The 16526-nt window shown below is 41.0% G+C and overlaps 1 protein-coding gene across 3 annotated transcripts in view; it reads left to right on the top strand.

The window, feature by feature from the left end:
• Positions 1 to 2724: 2724 nt before the first annotated feature.
• Positions 2725 to 16526, top strand: part of LOC125464136 (rasGAP-activating-like protein 1) — a 250170-nt gene continuing 236368 nt past the window's right edge. For 2 of the 3 annotated variants that reach the window (XM_048556259.2, XM_048556258.2), the window contains exons 1-2: positions 2725 to 3154; positions 3383 to 3439. In XM_048556259.2, coding sequence (XP_048412216.1) covers positions 3090 to 3154; positions 3383 to 3439 — 122 coding nt within the window. In that variant the 5' untranslated portion in view covers positions 2725 to 3089. Of the gene's footprint in view, positions 3155 to 3382; positions 3440 to 9597; positions 9617 to 16526 lie in introns of those variants that run through there. The other variant, XM_059655017.1, reaches the window with a different exon arrangement.

The following is a 16526-nucleotide window of genomic DNA, read 5'->3' as shown; positions in this document are numbered from 1 at the left end:
TGTTTGTTGATGGAGTTTCAGTTGGAATACCAGGCCTGCAGGAATTCCCTGGCATGTCTCTGTTTGGCTTGTGCAATAATGAATCTGTTGTCCCAGTCAAATTTGTGTCCCTTGTTATCTGTGTACAGTGAGACAAGTGAGAATTGGTTGTGTCTCTTGGTGGCTAGTTGGTGCTCGTGTGTCCGTAGTATCAATTTTTTTCCAGTTTGGCCTATGTAGTGTTGCTCACAGTCCCTGCATGGTATTTTGTGCATTAGACCAGTTTTGCTGGTTTTGGGTATGGGATCCCTTACTTTAGTCAGTAACTGTCGCAGGGTGGTTGTCAGTTTGTGGGCTACTCTGATACCTAGAGTTCTCTTGTGGCCATCTCTGAAATGTCCTTGAGGTACAGTAGGGCGATTAGTGAGTCTGGTCATGTTGTGTTTTCCTGTAGTGGTCTGTCTTGGAAGTAACAGTGGACTGTGCTTTTTGGGTACAAAGCGTATTGAGCTTGATGATCATATTGTGTGGCAGAGCAGGTTCGAGTGGTCGAATGGCCTACTCCTGCTCCTACTTTTCTACATCATTTTATTGGAGAAAATGTCGCATGAAAGAGCAGAGTGAATATTTAAGGTAGAAGGTGGGGTGCTGATCAAAAGAGGAGATAATGGCTGGACTATTATTGCTGGACTATTAATCCAGAGACCCAGATAACATTCTGGGGACCCAGGTTTGAATCCCACCACGGCAGATGGTAGAGTTTTAATTAAATAAATATCTGGCATTAAGGATCTAATGATGACCACAAATCCATTGTCGATTGTAGGAAAAACCCATATGGTTCACTAATACCCTTTAGGGAAGGAAACTGCCATCCTTACCTGGTCTGGCCTACATGTGGTTGACTCATAACTGCCCTCTGGACAATTAGGGATGGACAATAAATGCTGACTAGCCAGTGACACCCTCATCCTGTGAGTGAATAAAGAAGTGGCTGCTTTGTCCTGAATTGTGTCAAGTGGGCAGAATGCAACATATCCAACACCTTAAATATTCAGAGATAATGGGAACTGCAGATGCTGGAGAATCCGAGGTAACAAAGTGTGGATCTGGATGAACACAGCAGGCCAAGCAGCATCTCAGAGTTTATAGAGTCATACAGCATGGTAGAATAGATTTCATACATTTCACACATTCAATACATTTCATACAGACCAGTCCATGCTGAACATAATCCCAAACTAGATTAGTCTCACCTCCTGATCCTGGCCCATATCCCTCTAAACATTAGATAATAAGGTGTAGAGCTGGGTGAACACAACAGGCCGAGCAGCTGGCGTTTCCAGTCTGGGCCTTTCTTCAGAAATGGGTCTGAAGCGTTTCCGAAGGGAACAGACCCGAAACGTCAGCTTTCCTAACCTTCTGATGCTCGCCCAGCTCTACATCTTGTTATCTCAGATTCTCCAGCATCGGCAGTTCCTACTATCTCCCTCTAAACCCCTTGTTCATGTACTTATGCAAATATCTTTTAAACGTTGTAATTGCGCCCACATCCACCACTTCCTCAGGAAGTTCATTCCACACGTGAACCACCGTCTGTGTAAAAAAAGTACCCCTTACGTCTTTTTTAAATCTCTTACCTCCCAATTTAAAAACGTGGCCCTTAGCTTTGAAAGTATGTTTAGCTGTTTTACAACTCGCGGCATTCAGCATTAATGTTGTCTTTAAGTCAGTGGTACGACTGCAAAGTGTCCAGTGGTGAACAGAGCTCTTGTAATGGTTTGGAGTTGAGAGAGACTTGAGGATGTTAATGAGAAAGAGGTACAGCCCTAGCCCCCAATGATCGTGGTGCTGTTTCCCTTGGATTTTCAGCAGCCGCAGCAGAGCAAACATTGGAAAGAAGTAGTGGTCCCTTTCAATTTTACACTGAAAAGGTTCAATCGAACGGGAGGAGATCATTGTGATTTTAGGATTTCAATGGGATCAATTTTGAGTGTTGTCTAATTGATTTTAAGCCTAATGACAGAGAAATGCTAATTTCGAAACAGTCACGGAAACTCTCCAGTGACTTATGCACATCGCCGTGCTGCTGATAGAATATGCAACAAGGTTTTAATGATAATGGGAACTGCAGATGCTAGTGAATCTGAGATAACAAGGTGTAGAGCAGGACGAACACAGCAGGCCAAGCAGCATCAGAGGAGCAGGAAGGCTGACGTTTCAGGCCTAGACCCTTCTTCAGAAATGGGGGAGGGGAAGGGGGTTCTGAGATAAAAAAGGAGAGAGGGGGATGCGGATCGAAGATAAGAGACAGACCGGTCAAAGAGGCGGGGGTGGAGCCAATAAAGGTCTACTGACCTCATCCCGCCCCCATGACCTGTCCGTCCTCCCCGGACTGACTTATCCCCTCCCTAACTCCACACCTTTACTGGCTCCATCCCCACCTCTTCGACCTGTCCGACTCCTCTCCACCTATCCTCTCCCCTATTCGCCTCCCCCTCTCTATTTCAGAAACCCCTTCCCCTCCCCCATTTCTGAAGAAATGTCTGGGCCCGAAACGTCGGCTTTCCTGCTCCTCTGATGCTGCTTGGCCTGCTGTGTGCATCCAGCTCCGCACCATGTTATCTCAGGTTTTAATGAGTTGTATCCTGTGCTTTGTACCTCGAGGCTGCAGTTCGCCTCTGTCACCAATAGTTGGCAGAATCGCTCTCTAAATAAACAGCACTCTCCTGTACAGAAGGATTCGGTTTATTATCTGCCAGCCCATTGATTCATGTCTGTGGTTGTTATCGTTTATACTTTGCCAAATCCCACAGACAACATATACACATGTTATGGTGGAAACCGACAGAGTTACTTCTTGAATTCCCCTGTTGTGTCAGGCTCGGCTCGACCAGGGAGAGCGCTTTCCAACAACAGCCTGGACTTTGAAAATTCAAACACAGTAGGCGAAGAGATTCCGGTATTTCCCACAGAACTGAATGCTCGTTGCCAATCCACCTTTCAGCCGCAAGTAAGAATGAACAGAGTCAAGTGGAGCTCTTTCAGTCACCTGATGTAACATCGCCGCGGAAATTACAGGAAAGTTTTCGTGGCTGGGAGGAACTGAAATGGCAAAAAACACATCGTTGTATTTTCGTATCATCGAAGGGAGAAATTTACCAGCAAAAGACGTGTAAGTTTCCTGTTTAATCTACCGCTCCTGCACTGCACTCGGCAAAACAACAGTTGCACTGAAGTGTCACTGGACCCGAAATGTTAACTCTGTTTTCTCTTGACAGATGCTGCCAGATCAGCTGAGGTTTCCCCAGCAATATCTGTTCATTTGTTATCAGTTGTTTTGCTGCCTGGTTAAATGCAACTACGATGTGGGTAATGTGCAGATATCTATTATTTGTTGCAGATCTGGCACCAGTGATCCTTACTGCATCGTCAAAGTGGACAATGAGGTGGTGGCCAGGTGAGAGTGTGGCTTTATGATCGTTCAATGCAAGTGCCCATTCGCAAAGACTGTGATTTCCCTGATAATATTTGCATGTGAGCACTTTCCAATCAGCTGCAGTATGGATATGTGAAATTTGTAATGTGCGTCCCAAAGTGTATGCTTCATGTTTTCAACCTGTTGCTTTCAGATGAAAGCGGGAAATACAGCGTGGCAGCTTCTTACTGCATCTCGTGACAAATGCAATCCACGTTATATTTGCAACGATCTGTTCTGTTTTATCGAACTCTCATTATAGGTGTGAGCAGCAGTACAATGTACAGGTGCACTGGGGTTTGAGAGAAGCTGCGGTTCCCATTTCCTCAGTGAACAGAGCCACGCTATCGTTGAGTCTGCACCCTCCCATCACGCACGCACACACACTGACACGATGTAACATACACTCTAGAAATACTGCTCTGGTGGAAGCCCACTATCTACATGTGTTAAGCTACATAAACGCTCAGATCACAAAACGTTCAACAAACCTTATCGACACCCGCCCACCTTTTACATTTCTCTGTTGATTGTGTGAATCAGTGCAGCACAATCATTCACAATCAATAGCAATCATTGCACAGTGATCAGGGTGATCCCAAGGAGACAACCATCCCTCTAACCAACCCATCTCAATGTTGGATACCACTGTTGTGTGTATGAGAACAGCCCATTGTTGGTTATGGAATGAATACAATTGGATAACCAACAGATGACCAAAACCACAGGCAGACCCACACTTTCATTCCATAGTACAGCTCTGGGATGGGGGATGGCAAACTGAATCATCTTTTTGGTTGAAAATATTTGCACACAACTCAAATAAAAGTCCTGTACACTTCTGGTGAACTGTTTTGATGCCATTAAATTCTGTGAGAACTAAGTGACTAACAATGAGTCTTGAAAAAGAGTTGGTTATTCGCATGAATATTTTGCTGATATTTTGGGTATACTTAAGGGAGTCAGTGGAAGATCAGCATCATTATAAGTTAAGGAATGGGGAGGATGGAATCAAATGCAACTCCAAACTGAGGGTTGAATTTATAGAAAGGAAAAGTGACAGTGGGCAGACTGTGGTGCACGTTGGCGTCAATGTCAGCATGATAGTGAGAGCTTGTGGTATTTACAACTAACTGCTTATGATGATTGATATTAATGCACATTCATGGGAAAATCTATTGCTATATTCTTTATCCTGAATAAAAAGGTGCATACAGGCTGTCTATGAAATTTGACATTTCACCCAAGAAAATGTCTTTGTCTTTATTTGTTTTGTATGTTTTGGTGCATTTCAGTGACAAATTGCTTTTTCTAATCTCAAATTTCAATGTAAATACCATTTCATGGTTGAGTTCTCTAAAATATCAGAGTGGAGCTGAAATGTTCTCGTCCAGTTGCCTCAGACTCCACAGTCTGTTTAACAGCAGGAACAACAACAGCAACTTATATGTACACAATACCTTAAATGTAATAAAAGTACCGAGGCACTTCATAGAAACTTATAAAACAAAATGTGATTATCCAAAACAAAAATAGAAATTTCTGGCAAAACTCAGCAGGTCTGGCAGCATTTGTGGAGAGAAAGCAGAGTTAATGTTTCGAGCCTGGTGAGTCTTCATTAGAATGTTAACTCCACTTTCTCTTCACAAATGTTGTCGGGCCTGCTGTGTTTTGCCAGCAATTTTTAACTTTTGTTCCGATCCTCAGTATCTGCAGTTTTTTGTTTTACTTTAGTGATCATCCAAAGTTTGCCTAAAGAACTAGGTTTGAAGGAGAGTCTGAAAGGAGGAGTGTGACGTGGTGAGATGTAGGGAGGGAATTCCAGAGTTTAGTGTTTAGATAACTGAAGGTGTGGCTACCGGTCCTGAGAGAGCGATTAAATGAGGGACACTCATTTTGTTAGAATTTGACGGACGCAGATTACTAGGAGGGTCATGGAGTGCACGTTAGACATATGGGGGTTTGTGGTGATTCAGTGACATTGCCACTTCCACTGGGCCTCTTCCACCAGGACCTCCAGAGTTGCCAAGAGCCTACGTACCCTCTCCCTCACCCTGTTTCCTGAAATCCATCACTATGTGCCCACCAGAGCACTTTACACCTTCTGTAGAAGTGGGTGTAAGGAACTCTATTAAGTAAAAGTCCATGCATTTAGCACAGGAGTGCAAAACCTGTGTTATCATCTCTAGGCATGTTCAAGTTATGGTGATCTGCAAAGAAAACCAAAATTATATGTTAAATCTAGGCTTTTAACTAGCTCTGTATTTTATTGTTTTTGTTAGCCCTGCACCGATTTGGCCAAAATAACTCTCTGTCTCAAACCCAAAGTTCTTCAGGTAGAAAGGGTCATTGGGGATGAAGATTTGAAGTTACAATCTGATCAGCCATGATCTCATTGAATGGTGGAGAGGGCTCGAAGGGCTGAATGGCCTAGACCTTATTTGTGTAGTTGTAATAATCCAACAGGCATAAACAGTGTTGCCTTTACAGCAGGGGAAAATGAACATCCAGATCAAAACCAGCCACTGAGCAGTGCATATTTCTTAATGCTACTCCACCTCTACCCCCTACCTCAACACCAACTGTGACTACCATCTACTATTTCTGATTCATATATTCAGAACTGTGCATGTTGCAGTAGTGATGTACAAACCTGGTAATGGCATTGTAACTTTGACCATTTGCAATAAGGTTAATAATCCTGAATATCATTGATGTGTGAAACTAATCCCAGAACAGCTCTGTGTTAGCATGTCTAGGCATGTTCAAGTTATGGTAATCTGCAATGAGGACCAAAATTATATGTTGGCCAGATACCAGATAGATGGTCCTTGGACTCAAATATGAGGTTATAAAGCAATGGAGCAGTTCTCTAAATTACTTTGTGACAAAGTCAATTGAATGAATTATTAATTCTTTAAAATATTAACCATGTAAAGGACTTATTAGCATTTGGAAATCTTACTCTCAGCATGGAGTGGAGGCTAGTTTGTTGAATATTCAGGGTTGAACTTGATTGAATTTTGAATAAGAAGAAGACCATGATTTTGGGGGAACATGCAGGGCACAAGCAGTTGATCTTATTCAATGCTGCAGCAAACTGGAGAGGCTGAATGGCCTGCTCCTACTCTTATTGCTTAAATATGGCAAGTTTAATTTGTGATAGCAGATTAGTTAATTAAATGTCATGAACGTGCACAAAATCTCCATTTATAACACTCATCCAACTTCAGATAATCTGCAGCTCAGATGTTCACTAGCAACTTCAAAGCCAGCACGTTTGCACTGTACAATTTGTGATCTATATTTACAACTGGCTTAGTGCTAGCTTTGGAAAAAGTATCTCCTTCCAAACTATGTCCCAACCAACAATACACCCACTGGCTTGTGAATTTTTGATCTTTTATTTCAAAAATTGCACGTTGTTTAATTTTGAATGCCTTCTCTAAATTCACAATCTGTAGATTTAAAGTCAAACGTGAGGAATAATGTGATTATTGAGTTTATTCATATTCAGTGTGCCACTGAAAACTAAGATCTTCATTCTTTCAGAAGGTTATTGAACAGTTACTTCACCTTAATTTCTGGGCACTGCTGCCTGCTTATAAGGCGTTGAGTTTATCCTAATCCCAGTCTCAACCACCATTGTGTTTGTCCAGAAAATGTGGCATTTTTCATTCTCAGTACAGACGTCAACACCATTAAAGAAACTGAGAAGGGAGAGTGAGGGGAGCAGAAGCCCTGTCGTGTCAGAATAACGCATCAGCCAAGAAATTGCATTTCTACCAAGAATGGACTTTTATATTCACTAAGTAGAAGAATTTGAACAAAAAAGAAATCTGTAGAAACCATTGGGAAACCTGCAGTTATAGTAAAATAGTTCAAACTCATAATCCATCCTAAAGCAACAGAAGATGTGACTGTAAATTAGTTGGTGCTCATAAGGCAGTAAGATGCTGCAGAACAAAGCTGGCCTTTGAGTTTTGCTTTTGCATCATTTTCTGTATGTGACTACAAGTGAACGAAGGACTATCTTCTGTACCTCTATTTTCTGTTGTTTATTACTTTTTAAGCTCTGAAGATATGTGCGCATCCTAAACATAGTTTCTGAGTCCTTTCTCTAGGCGCTGTTTGACCTCCTGTAGTTCTCCAGGTTTTCGATTTTTGTGTTTGAGTGAATAAATATTTTAAAATAAGTCCTTACCCTGAGTTGTAGTTAGATTTGCTTGAATGATAATTACTAATGATTTTTTAGGGTCCAGCTCCAGTGCCTGGTAATGTATTTCTCATTTACCAAATGCTGTCTGATTAGGAAATCCCGGCAGCACAGAGGTCAGAGATAACAAAGTGTGGAGCTGGATGAACACAGCAGGCCAAGCAGCATCTTAGGAGCACAAAAGCTGACATTTCGGGCCTAGACCCTTCATCAGAAAATATAAGCAATGAGCTCCAAAGAGAAGAACATGGTAAAATAAAACAACTGTGAAAAAAAATCAGGAACTAGAGCAGCATAGGAGAACATTAGGAATGGAGTAACAGTATAATAGACATCACAAAATAAAGTACTGATGAGAAGATCTTCAACAAACAATCAGTAATGATCCCATGGCTAGATTCCTTAGTGAGGCAGGTTAGATGTTCACTGGATCATTTTAATATGCTTCACATCCGTGTGTGTTTGGCAAACAATCAAGAACAGGTAAAACAAAACTGTTGGAAATACACAACAAGCCTGTCAGCGTCGGTAAAGATTAAACACAGGATAATGTTTTGGGTGTAGCTCTTTCACCAGAAGCTGAGAAGCTGGTTGTGAAGATCGAGCAACATAACATTTTCTAATGAAGTAAATGCTTCATTCATGAGAAAAATCAATATGTTGCACAGTATCTAGTGAAGTTGAAAGCCCTTTGCATCACCTTCACAACTCACACCTCATCAACAATTGGGATGCATAATTCCAGGCTTCATGCCAGATTAAAAATTTAGAAAGTAGAAAGCAAAGGTTCCTGACACAGCTTCTTTATGTGGTCCATTACATTATTAGCATGGCCATTGACGTTACTTCCAACCAATTTTTATTTGCTGCCAGAGGAGCCTGACATTGAAAAATACTTTTTGAGGTAGAATCTGCCTTTGTTGAGTTTTAAGTACTGTTAGTAAAATGGGGAATGTACTTTGTGTTTTGATATCTACAGTAGCATTAATTATTGGGATATGATCATTGTTTTTAATTGTGCTTTTCAACAGATGTGCTTAAATCTTGCATATCAATCCCCAGGTGGTAATATTAATAGACACTTAACACCAAAATATAATTCAAAGTTACTCACCTAATGGAGCAGGTGAAAAACAATGTAGTTGAAACCCTGTGATTATGGTTGGCAATGACTGGCAGTAAAGCCTTCATTTAGAGCTATTACTAATTGAGATGTAAGGTAATATAGAGTTTCTTAATGTCAGTAGCACTCTTCAACTTTTATTTTAACCTTACATTTTTGGCATTGAATTTTCCAGAAAGATATGCTAATTTCAGCAAGTACCACTCTGCTGTGGGAAAAATAAAGGGATGACTTGACAAAATTGCCACCTACTTTTTGTATGCTCTTTCTCTTTGCTGTAAGAGATAAAGAATGAGCTCACTTTCCCTAAAAGGCCCTTTCTCAGTCAGATAAGGCTGCAGTACGAAACTGAATGCTTCAGACTTGTCGGCTTCAGAGTTGATCAGACATTCAGTTCGAATGACTGCTTGGGAGATGGGGAATGGAGACTGCCTCACCTGGTCTGTCTTAACAATTGTCTTGGATTTTCCACTCTGCCCTTTCTGAAGACAATAGTGTGGATTTATATAGTCTATCCATTTTAGTAAGAGCTTGATTTGGTATTACAATAAGCCGTTCAATGTCAGCACAGAGGAGAGCAAGCTCAGTGTTATGAATGGGGGTATTATGCTCCTGAGTTCTACGAGCACTTTGTGACCTCAGCTGCAATTATTAATTTAAGTAAAAGTGAAGCAGTCTGGCTGCCTATCACTAGACAGAATGGAAGAGACTGTGCCTTGCCCTTTAAAAATTAGCTGCAGCTTTATTGTGTACCATGAACGTTTTCTTTGTTCTTCATTAGACCCTTAATTTCTCCTTTCAAGAGAATGGTATCATTTCGGTAAGATTTTCATTTTAAATTTAAATTCTTTTTTCAGATGCAGACAATGTTTGTTCTTTGCTTCGATTTCAGCTTCATTGAGTTTTCAGTTCCGCTGATTCATTATTCCCAGTGTTTTGGTATTCATTCTGTATTATTTTAATTCATTCATGGCATGTGGCTGTTGCTGTCTGGCCAGCATTTATTGCCTATCCCCAACTGCCCTGAAAAAATTGGTAGTGAACTACCTTCCTGAACCAGCTCCAGTCCTTGGAACGTAGTGACATCCACAGTCATATACCGGAAAGATTTCCAGGGTGTGACAGTGAAGGAATGGTGATATTGTTCAAAGTTTTGATGATGTGTGGCTTAGACCATAAGATGTGAAAGCTCTTCCAGCGGAGATCTGATAGTTCTCAATTGCTGTTCTCTGCCTTTTTCCCATAACCCTTACAAGTTAAAAATCTCTCTGTCTCAGCTTGAATATCCTTAGCAGAACAGCCCCCACAGCCCACTGCAGTAAAGAATTTCACAGATTCACTACTGTCTGAGGAGGAATCTCTTCTCTCAGCTCTGTCTTAAACGAGTGATCCCGTACTCTGAGAGTATGCCCTCCAGTCCTAGACACTGCCACAAGAGGAACAACTTACTGTGCAAAGCCCCCTAAGAATCTTATATGCTTCAATAAGATCACCTCTCAGTCTTCTAATCTGCAAAGTGAACAGGCGTGTGGGGGGACGGGAACTTGCAGTGGGAGATATGTACCCCATGTATCTATTGTCTCTTGTCCTTCAAGGTGGTACAGCCATTGGTTCTGAAGGGTCCTTAGTGACTTGCTGCCACTGGTTGTTAGTGGTACATTGGGGTGTCAATCACATGGGATGATTTGTACTCAATGGTGTTGAGTGTTTTGTGTGTTCTGGGTCTGCACTTATCCAGGCAAATGAAGACTATTCTATCACATTCTAGATTTGTCCTTTAGTTGATGGATTGGGTCTAGGGAGACAGGATATGAGTTAATAGCATAGAGTTCTTAGTCTCTGACATATTGTCGTAGCTACAGTAGTTATATGAACAGTCCAGTTCAATTTCTGGTCAATAGTAATCCCCAGGATGTCGCTAATGGGGATCCATCAATGTCAAAGGATGATAGTTGCATTCTCTCTTGTTAGAGGTAGTCTTTCCCTGGCAATTGTGAGTCCTGAATGTCACTTGCCACTTATCAGTCCAAGCCTGCATATTATCTAGATTTTGCCATATATTGCCACTGGCTGCTTCAATATCTGAGGAGTTAGAAATGGTGCTATGCATTGTTCAATCTCAGCAAACATCCTGTCATTCCACTTTATGATGGAGAGAATGTCATTGATGAAGCAGCTGAAGGTAGTTGGGCCTAAGACCCTACCCCAGGGAACTCCTGCAGTGGTGTCCTTTGGCTGAGTTGACTGACCTCCAGCAACCCTGACCATCTTCCTGTGTGCCAGGCATGACTCCATCCCCTGGTGAGTTTTTCCCACTGTTTCTGATTGACTCCAATTTTCTTTAGAGCTCCTTGATATCACACTTAGTCAAACACCACCTTCTTTAGTTCTTTTGTTCACATTTGGACCAGGCTGAAATGAGGTCAGGAGCTGAACCCAAACTGAGTGTCAGTGAGCAGATTATTCCTAAGCAATCAGTGTTTAATAGTAATCCGTTGTATCACTTTTCTGATGGTTGAGTGTAGATTAATTAGGCAGTTATTGGCTGGGTTGGATTTGTCCTGTTTTGTGCACAGGTCATACCTAGGCAATTTTTCACATTGTTGCAGAGATGGTAGGAACTGCCGATGCTGGAGAATCTGAGATAACACGGTGTAGAGCTGGATGAACACAGCAGGCCAAGCAGCAACAGAGGAGCAGGAAAGCTGACGTTTTGGGTCTAGACCCTTCTTCAGAAACCTAGACACCTAAGTTGATAAGCAGTAAAAGCTTAGCAATATTTTATTTTAAACATGTGATATCTATTGTTAGGAAACTTCAGCAATTTTCCCTTCACAGCAGATTCAAGATGCTTGTAGCATACCCTGTAAAGCTGCTGTGATAGGTATAATATCAACCAGTATGGTAACATCATCAATGTTACAGGAAGATTGAGTTGGGTTGCTATGACTGCTAATCCACCACTTTGATTGGTAGGCTGATTTCTTCCTGCTTGTGTTAAATCAGAAAGCTGACAGTACTTTACCACAATGGCACACTGGTGATGTTACAGCTGCTGGCAGTAAAGCTGTTGCAGCAATTAGTGCAAGCGTGGAAATCTTACTGATTTGTCTCTAGGTCTTTTAGCAATTTGAAACAAAAACACAATTGAATTGGATTACAGTTTTCATTTTCTTAATGGATACCTAAGCACTAGAATTGGCTTGGCAATGAACTCTGGACTTCCTATCTGCTTAAAATGTCATAAATGTATTTATATCTAAGCAGGTTGACAGGTTGTTTCAGTAGAATTGGAGATTATGGGATGATTTAATGAAGATGTTTAGAATTATGAAAGATGGGACAGAATAGTTAGAAAGAGGCTTAAAATGCAGGGCAAAGGTGTCAAATTAAATGTTCAAGATTCAACGGTAGAGAAGTCCCCTTTGTGAAGTGGCTGCTAAAATCACTAGAATGGTCAAATGACTTGTTTGTGCTTCTGCACCTCAGGTATACTCACAGATCCAGTTAAAATTGGGAATTCACTATGTGGGGAAATACAGGAAAGCCACCTGCATCCTGAGAAAATTCTTCCTATACTTTTAGTGCATGGCCTATCTAACCTGATCTCCTTATTATCCCAACAACTTCTTGTCTTAGTGCAGATATGTCAAGAATCATTGAATAAGTGCCTGCATAAACAGTTCAGAATTTTTCTTCATTTGTCCCAGCTGTATGTTAGATCTTTCATCTACACATTATGAAAGAGTGATTGGACTGTGCATTTATAGTGATTGATACGTGATACATGTCTCAAACATTAATAAATTAAGTATTATGATTGCCATGTTAAACAATACATATTTTTGTTTCTGTAGAGATGTACAGTCGAGCTGAGCTTGTAAAATGTTCAATTTTACTTGTCACTTTCTGTACTCATTCCTTGTATCTTCCAATTAATTTTCATACTTTCGTAAAGATTGTTTCGAGTTTGCAACTTTAATGGCTCACATATTTCATTTTCACACACCAGTCTACATTAAGGTGAATCATGATGCAGTGGTCAATAGTGCAGATCAGTCGGGAACTCATAATAAGGAGGATGCCTGAGTGAGACATACATGGTGATTAATAACAAATTAAGTTCATTTGGGAATTCGGTGCACAGAGGAAAGAGTTGCTTTAGGGAAGATTTATTGCAGTTAATCAAATGTGCAAAGTAGTATTGCTATTACTAGATCTATAATTAATTAGTATTGGTGAGTTTTTATTCAAGGAGGCATACGTTAACTAATAAACAAAGGAATGGCAGGGCTCTTTAAACCTGCAATCTGGGAACTCCTGCTCATTTCCGGTGTCCTGGATAACGTTTGTGTGGGAAGCATTGTCAGTTGTAGCAAGTTGAGTTCCAAACTTTGGGAGGTACTTACGTGAGGCTGAGAGCTGTATGGACACTGAGTTTATGGACATGGGCAATCCTGATTCAGAGTATGCAGGGAGAGAGGGAATGACTGATCAAGGCCATCAAGAAGGAACAGGCCTGTAATAAAGGGGACACCGAGTGTATCCCAACCAGCATTCAGTTCTGAATGTAAGTGAGAGTGAAGACTCATCTGGGGAGTGCAGCCAGCACTATGGCACTACAGGTACCTCAGTTGTGCAGTGGATACAAGGATAACTGAAAGAGTGATAGTGTTAGGTAATTCACTAGTCAGTGGAACAGATAAATGTTTCTGCTGCCACAGCTGTGAATCCAGGAAAGTGTATTTCCTCCCTGGTCAAAAATGTGACTAAGAGACTAAGGAGCACCCTGAGGAGAGAGGGTTAGCAGCCAGGAATTTATGGTCTACACTGGCACCACTGACCTAGGTGGAAGAAAAGATGTGGTTCTGTAATCAGAATTTGGGGATCTGGGTAGCAAATTAGAAGCAAGACCTCACATGTAGCAAATTCTGAATTACTAGGCACAAGTGAGTAAAGGATCAGGAATAGTAAGACAGATGAATGCGTGGCCGAAAGTTAGTGCTAGATGGTGAACTTAGATTCTTGAGACTTAGGGATCAGCTCTGGGGGTGTTGAGATCTGTACAGGCTGGATGGGTTGGACCTGAACAGAACTGGAACTGAATTCCTTGTGGTGCGTTTTGCCAGTGCTTTTGGGCAGCGTTAAACTAATGTGGCAGCATTGTGGGAATCAGGCGATGAATATTATCAGAAAAATATACCAAAATGCACTGGATACAGGGAGAGAAAGATATTATGACAACAGAAAGTAGTAAGTGAATAGGGAGATCTGACTAAGGAGAAAAAGTGACGAGTTTAAATCAGGGTTAATGTGTTTGTATGTGAATGCATAGAGTGTGGTAAATAATTTACAGGATGTGGCCTTTGGCCAGCTTTATTCCCATCCTTAATTCTGAAAAGGACAGTTAAAAATCAATCACAGTCCTGTGGGTTTGGAATCACCTGTAGGTCAAACCACGTAAAGACAGCAGATTCCTTTCCCTGAAGGACAATAAGACCGATGTATTACAGAGGCAGATTGTCTCTCAGTCCCTCTGTCCAAGCAACTTGTGCCATGATGTCTACATTGCCTTTGCAGCTCCCTCCTGACACAATGCATCATCTCACACTTCCCTGTCTTAAATTCCATCTGTAACATTTCGGTCCATTCTGCTTGTTTATCCATGCCTTGGTACCGCTAATTTGCATTATCTGCACTGTTAACTGCACCTTCACGTTTTAAAGCATTGGAATATGTTTTTCTCATTTTTCTCTGTATTCTGATATTTATGTCATTTATGGGGAACAAATATTGACCTTGTCATTGATGTCCATATCACATGAAATAATGAAGAAAAATATCCATATATATCAAAATCGCAGTGGTCTAAACACTGATCCTTGAGAACAACCATTGTCCAACATCCTCCTCTGAAAACACCCATTTACCATGACTCACTGTTTTTTGTACTTCAGCATTTTTTTCATCTAATCTCATTTATTGTGCAGTTCGATGCCACGCAATGAGTTTCGGTTCTTTACAGACTGTTTGAGGAGAAGGCAAAGAACTGTCTGCAGGCTTAGACTTCAAAGTAACACTATTTAATAAATGTTCCTAAAGACACATCTTTCCAATAATGTGGGGTCTCGGATTAGGCTTGGGTTTCTCATTGAGGTTGTCACATGCGGTATATTGGCCAGATGAAAAATTTGCTCCTCTGGTCAGATGGTTTATTGTACTGTAAGTGGCCATTGCATGCTGTACTAATTAAATGGAATATTTTCATAATAATGTTTCTTGAGCAGTTGTTGAGATTTTATGTGTTACCTGCAGTGTAAACTCTGTTCTGGACTTAGATCGTCTTTTTGTTGAAGGTGGTCAGTGAAATTTTAAATGAATTAACAGGATGTGAGCATCACTAGCTAGGCCAACATTTATTGCTCATCCCTAGTTGCCCAAAGGTATTTAAGAGCCATTGCTGTGGTGTCTAGAGTCATAGTTAGTTCAGATCAGCAGGTTCTTTCTATAAATAGTATTAGTGGATCATAGGTGGATTTCTCCCCAACAGCTTCATTGTCAACATTAGATCCTTAATTCCACATTCTCACTGAATTCAAATTCCACCATCTGCTACAGCAGGATTCAACCCCAGGTCCCCAGAGCATTACCAGGGCCACTGGATACATAACCCAGTGGAAATACCACTAGGCCATCGCTGTTCCTGACAGGTTTACCATAGAATCTCTATAGTGCAGAAAGGGGCCATTCGGCTCATTTAGCCTGCTTGGGTTCTCTAAAGAGCATCCCACCCCTTCGCTGTAACCCTGCATGGGTACTTTTTTAGCCATGGCTAGCCCACCCAACTTGCACACCCCTAGAAACTATGAGGCAATTTTTCTTTTAGCAATCCACCTAAACTGCACATCTTTGAACTGTGGGAGGAAACCAGAGCATCTGGAGAAAACCCCCAGGGAGATACAGGGGGAGCGTGTAAACTACACACACACACACACACACACACACACACACACACAGACACACACACACACACACACACATAACAGGCAGCAGTAGTAACCACTGAGCAACTGTGCCGCCCCAAAGGCCAATTACAATTCTGTCAAAAAGAAGATCTTTTATGTTTCCTTAATTATGTGTTTCAGAACATAAATGGCAGTCATTGTTTCATTAATGTACAGACTCTTCTGGAAGCTGATATTTGCTAATGAAGCTTGGCCTCATCAGTATCTTATCTGTTATGAAGTAAAACATTGATCAAGAGCTGTTATGAGGCTGTCAAATATAATTTCTTTTTGATTGATCTGTTGCCTGTGTAACACAGAATCTGATATTGCTTCTGTGTAGTAGAGAAGTGTACATTTGATTTGTTTTCCAAAGATGACACTATTTAACATCTGAGGAATTAAGTTTTCCACATTTGCCAATTTGCTGATCTATCAAATGAATCTGATACCGTGATATTTTTCTGGTGGGAAGATTAGTACAGGCAAATTTCGTTGTATTGCTTAATTGTTAATAGGCACTCGAAGTTATTGATTATCTAAAATTTGCACAGTAATCATTAGGATTTTGATTCCCACGAGTTTCACTTATTTTGTTTTCTTGTTGTGCTCTTCGCTGATTAAAGAGTCTGTTCAATCTTTGTTATTGTAAAGATTTTCATTGTAGTGCCAAAACTGAAAGTTGTTAAAGTGTTTACAGTTTGAAAATGTTTTCAATGTAACGTT

Source organism: Stegostoma tigrinum, chromosome 26, assembly GCF_030684315.1.
Source record: "Stegostoma tigrinum isolate sSteTig4 chromosome 26, sSteTig4.hap1, whole genome shotgun sequence".
Classification (NCBI taxonomy): domain Eukaryota; kingdom Metazoa; phylum Chordata; class Chondrichthyes; order Orectolobiformes; family Stegostomatidae; genus Stegostoma; species Stegostoma tigrinum.
This window is presented reverse-complemented; position numbering and strand designations above follow the sequence as displayed.